The sequence below is a fragment of the Sinocyclocheilus anshuiensis genome, unplaced genomic scaffold, assembly GCF_001515605.1.
Source record: "Sinocyclocheilus anshuiensis isolate Anshui unplaced genomic scaffold, SAMN03320099.WGS_v1.1 scaffold1517, whole genome shotgun sequence".
Classification (NCBI taxonomy): domain Eukaryota; kingdom Metazoa; phylum Chordata; class Actinopteri; order Cypriniformes; family Cyprinidae; genus Sinocyclocheilus; species Sinocyclocheilus anshuiensis.
The window spans coordinates 362,075-367,360 of NW_015540950.1; the positions used below are offsets into that span (position 1 = coordinate 362,075).

General features: G+C 43.0%; 1 protein-coding gene across 2 annotated transcripts in view; it reads right to left on the bottom strand.

Annotated features, from left to right (window-relative positions):
• LOC107689927 (eukaryotic translation initiation factor 3 subunit C-like) overlaps positions 1-5,286 on the bottom strand; it is a 33,261-nt gene that overhangs the window by 21,802 nt on the left and 6,173 nt on the right. For both annotated transcript variants that reach the window (XM_016488111.1, XM_016488110.1), the window contains exons 4-9: positions 3,737-3,926; positions 3,533-3,658; positions 2,415-2,463; positions 2,202-2,323; positions 1,997-2,124; positions 677-919 (exon numbers count right to left, since the gene is read on the bottom strand). In XM_016488111.1, the coding sequence (XP_016343597.1) occupies positions 677-919; positions 1,997-2,124; positions 2,202-2,323; positions 2,415-2,463; positions 3,533-3,658; positions 3,737-3,926 (858 nt within the window). The remainder of the gene's footprint in view (positions 1-676; positions 920-1,996; positions 2,125-2,201; positions 2,324-2,414; positions 2,464-3,532; positions 3,659-3,736; positions 3,927-5,286) is intronic.

A 5,286-nucleotide genomic window follows, 5' to 3' on the forward strand; every position in this document is an offset into this window, starting at 1 on the left:
TATATATATATATACACACACACACACACACACACACACACACATAAACATGTACATATATACATTTTTTGGAAAGAAATTCATATTTCAATTTCTTGCATTAAAAGTGACAACTAGGCATTTACAATGTTATAAAAGCCAAAAGATTACTGTCTATTTAAAGAATCCTGAAAAAACACATTTCTGTTTCCACAAAAATATGATTAAAATATGGCATTTTCAACATTTTATTGTTTAATATTAACATGAATAAATGTTTCTTGAGCAGCAAATCAGCATATTAGAATGATTTCTGAAGATCATGTGACACTGAAGACTGGAGTAATGATACTGAAAACATACAGCTGCGCATCACAGAAATAAATGACAGTTTAACAGATATTCACATAGAAAACAGCTGATTTACTGATTTAATAATATTTCACTGTTTTTACCGCATTTTGATTAAATAAATGCAGCCTTGATGAGCATAAGAGACTCTTTCAAAAATATTTTAACAAGTCTTACTAAACCCAAACTTTTGAACGGTAGCGTATAGAAAAACCAAAAATAAATAAAATGCATAACTTGGTAAAAATGGGAGGGGGGAATCTTTGTAAATGTAAATTTAATTTTAATTGTAAAAAGATTGTATGATTTCACGGTCACAAATGCCTGAAAGGTCCACTGCAGATACCTGTCCGTTCCCTTCTTTCCTCTGGCCTGCAGGATCTCGCTGAGTTTCTTGATCACCACAGCGCTGTTGATCTCTGTGCCTTTGGCGAACATCTTGGGCTTCTCCTTCACCAGCGGCACGCCGCCCTTCACCTTCTCCCAGCCTCCCTCCTCCCCGTCTCCCTCTTCATCCGCCTCCTCCTCCAGACGCTCCTTCTTCTTGTGCTTCTTCCTCCGGTCGGTCTGCTTCTCTCCGTCCTGAGCTCTGTGAGGGATTGAGGAGTCTCAGAGCCATCAAACACACATGAACTGAACAGCTTGAGGTTGAACTAGGGCTGGGCGATATGAACAAACATTCAAATCTCAGTATGTTTTCGCTGATTTGCAATATATGGTATATATCTTGGTATTTTCTACATTTTTGTATTTGGATAAAAAAAAAAAAAAATCTGTATTAATATATAACATAAATTTCATATCCTGCCCAATGTTGTGCAACGAAACGCATATTAAAGGCTATGAAAACAAATGAAGTAAATTTAACCATGTAGGCATATATTATGTGCAAAAAATGGTTAGAAATTACATTCTAACATTGTAACATTGCAATCTAAAAATAAAAATAATGCTTTCAAAGCACGAGTTAAATTCACTAAACTAAAAATGAAAATAAAAAAGCACAGACTAATTGAGTAAAGAGGTTATTTTGATTACCTCATTACTATCACTTTATATCATACAAATAATGCACTTGTATGTTTAAAATTCTACATATTATAGTCCCAACTACAAATATTTCAGCAAAATGTATATTTTAGTCAGAATTATTGCGCTGTCTGTTTGACGCGCGCATGTGCAGCGATGCTCCTTCACTGAAGTCCGTGAAGTTTAGCGGAGAATCGCAAAGCAGAAGCTTGTGCACTTCTGGCAGGAAAATATAAATATTTCCATGACTTTCTAACATTTACAGATGGAGAATATACCTGTGAAATGTAAGTTATGCATTCAGGAAGACAGCACATCTCAAACACATTAAACAGTGCGAGTAGAGTCTCTGTCAGCGGCACACGAGCCGCTTTAAACTATAAACTATACTATATCTGACCAGTTTTTTTTAAAGCTCTTAATATAAAGCTCGTCACATGTTTAGAACAAATTGGATTATGCACTTTCTCCGCCGCAGCTCAGTCTGTGTCCTCCGCTAGATATTTTTCAGATGTGCTCGTATCAAACTACTGTATATCTTTATAAATGGTATTGCCTCATACCGTATCGCTTCTAAAAATATATCGATATATCGTACAAACTCAATATACGGCCGTGCCCTAGGCTGAACACATACTTTTTGAGGAAGACCACAGCCAGTGATGCTGCCGCTCCTTCGTTGTCCTCGCTCTCGCTGCCGCTGTCCACCGAATCCGAGCCCCAGTCCTCGCTCTCCTCATCATCCTCACTCTCCGACTCTTCATCCTGACACACAAAGAGCTGCATCGTCAACACTCTTAAAAACCACCTCAAACTGTCTTGTAAGAGGTGTCTGGACCTACAGCAGCGCCCTTGAGGAACTTGTTGGCCTCTGGTGCCTTCTCCTCTTCTTGAGGCTTCTTCTTCAATAAGCTCTTAGCAGTGACACCATCATCATCATCATCATCGCTCTCTGACGACGACGCTGCACATCACACAAGCAAAGAAAAAGCAAATGAAGACTCAAGACAGCATCACAACCTTCATTAGACAGCAGCTCAGAGATGAAGACTGACCACTGCCAGCGTCATCCTTCTCCTCTTCCTCAGCTGACTGCTCAGGGTTCTGCAGAAAAACACAGCAAAACCCATTAAGACAATTTAACACACTAGCAGATGATATAAACACGTTTGTTTTTTTGCAGTGACAATTTATTTATTCTTGCAATACAGTAACGACAATTTAAGGAAAAAATTCATATAATTTTCATGAAAGTAACGACAACAAACATTTTACCACAATCTTAATTTTATCTGGAATCTTACTGGTAAAACAGGCTTTATTCTCTTTAGGCAAAAAACAAGTTAACTATTACACAGGCAAGTTCTTTACAGATTTAGTGAGGTTTACCTATAAACAGGCTTTTTGGAGAGTGGTAAAAATAGACAAAAAGATTATGTCCACACAGAACAAACCCTTACATTCGCAAAAGTAGTAAAAGAATATTAAACAGATTTAATTAAATCCTCTAGAACACATTCAACTGCAAAACAGGGAACCTGCAAGTCTAAAATACCGAATACATGTTCTATTCAATGTATGCACTGAAATTGGTTCCTAATACATCAATATATACAAATTGGATGACAACTGATATTGGATTTTGCTGATAATAATGTGTTGATAGAAAGACAACAAAAAAACTACACAAATCACTGCGTTAAATTAATTGTCTTTTCTTCTTGTGACAGAGCAGCCTAGAGAGAAGCCACAATTTACATGAACCAAAATATCAATAATACCCAGGAATAATAATAAATAAATATATATAGGCCTACTCTATAAAGAAAACACTGCCATAATTAATCAACAGTAGTTTAAAAGCAATCGCAGGACATCAAAGCCTTCAAGCCCACAGAATGCACAATTTATCTTTTTATTATGAAATACTTTAATAATCAAATAAGTATAATAATAATCACAGTAGGGCGCGTCACATTTCCTGTTTTTCCGTCCCCAAATTTAAAACCTTTTAAAATGCTAAATAAGACTTTTGTTTATCCATTTAAGATATTACACCCTTTTTTATGGCCTAAGCTGAATTTAAGACTTAAGCAGCTGTGGAGACCCTGAACAATTTCATAAACATGCTCATATCTCATCTACAAAAAGCATCCGGGCTACAGCTCAGTACCTCTTTATAGCTGGTGATCTCAGTCTCAAAATCTTTGTTGTATTTGCGGATCTTCTGCCGAAGTGTGCTCAAGGCTTTGGCGTTGTTTTTGTTCATCTTCTTCTTCCCCTCCTTGTCCTCCCACAGCTGTCATGAAAGCAAAAGCTGTTTACGGCTGATGATCAAGCATTAATCAGTAACTCGGTGTCCTGCAGATCTACAGACCTGGTTGAGATAGTCCTCCAGATCAGCAAGCAGGCGGACGTAGAACTGCGGCACTCCTTCTTTGTCCACGATGGTTTTGCTCTTGAGGAAAGCTCGACACAGCTGCTCGAACTCCTCCAGACACTTGGACATGTCTCGGATCTTCATGGCATTGCGGATCGTCTTGATGATGTTGGTGAGCTCCTCAAACCTGGAACGCAGTGGACACCAGACAGACGTTTATGAAGTGTGAGCGTGTATGTGTTCTGGAGTCGTGGTGGAGTGCGTTCTAGAGTCGTGACGGTGTGCGTTCTGGAGTCGTGGTGGAGTGCGTTCTGGAGTCGTGGTGGAGTGCGTTCTGGAGTCGTGGTGGTGTGCGTTCTGGAGTCGTGGCGGTGTGTGTTCTGGAGTCGTGGGGGTGTGTGTTCCGGAGTCGTGGCGGTGTGCGTTCTGGAGTCGTGCTGGTGTGTGTTCTACAGTCGTGGCGGTGTGTGTTCTACAGTCGTGGCGGTGTGTGTTCCGGAGTCGTGGTGGAGTGCGTTCTGGAGTCGTGGTGGTGTGCGTTCTGGAGTCGTGGCGGTGTGTGTTCTGGAGTCGTGGTGGAGTGCGTTCTGGAGTCGTGGTGGTGTGCGTTCTGGAGTCGTGGCGGTGTGTGTTCTGGAGTCGTGGTGGTGTGCGTTCTGGAGTCGTGGCGGTGTGTGTTCTGGAGTCGTGGCGGTGTGTGTTCCGGAGTCGTGGCGGAGTGTGTTCCGGAGTCGTGGTGGTGTGTGTTCTGGAGTTGTGACGGAGTGTGTTCTAGTGTGCGTTCTGGAGTCGTGACGGAGTGTGTTCTAGTGTGTGTTCTGGAGTCGTGGTGGTGTGTGTTCCGAAGTCGTGGCGGAGTGTGTTCCGGAGTCGTGCTGGTGTGTGTTCTGGAGTCGTGCTGGTGTGTGTTCTACAATCGTGGCGGTGTGTGTTCTACAGTCGTGGCGGTGTGTGTTCCGGAGTCGTGGCGGAGTGTGTTCCGGAGTCGTGCTGGTGTGTGTTCTGGAGTCGTGCTGGTGTGTGTTCTACAATCGTGGCGGTGTGTGTTCTACAGTCGTGGCGGTGTGTGTTCCGGAGTCGTGGCGGAGTGTGTTCCGGAGTCGTGCTGGTGTGTGTTCTGGAGTCGTGCTGGTGTGTGTTCTACAGTCGTGGCGGTGTGTGTTCCGGAGTCGTGGCGGAGTGTGTTCCGGAGTCGTGAGGAGTGTGTTCTGGAGTCGTGCTGGTGTGCGTTCTGGAGTCGTGGTGGTGTGCGTTCTGGAGTCGTGCTGGTGTGTGTTCTGAAGTCGTGCTGGTGTGTGTTCTGGAGTCGTGACGGAGTGTGTTCTACAGTCGTGGAGTCGTGGCGGTGTGTGTTCCGGAGTCGTGGCGGAGTGTGTTCCGGAGTCGTGGTGGTGTGTGTTCTGGAGTCGTGGTGGTGTGTGTTCCGGAGTCGTGACGGAGTGTGCTCTAGTGTGCGTTCTGGAGTCGTGACAGAGTGTGTTCTAGTGTGTGTTCTGGAGTCGTGGTGGTGTGTGTTCCGAAGTCGTGGCGGAGTGTGTTCCGGAGTC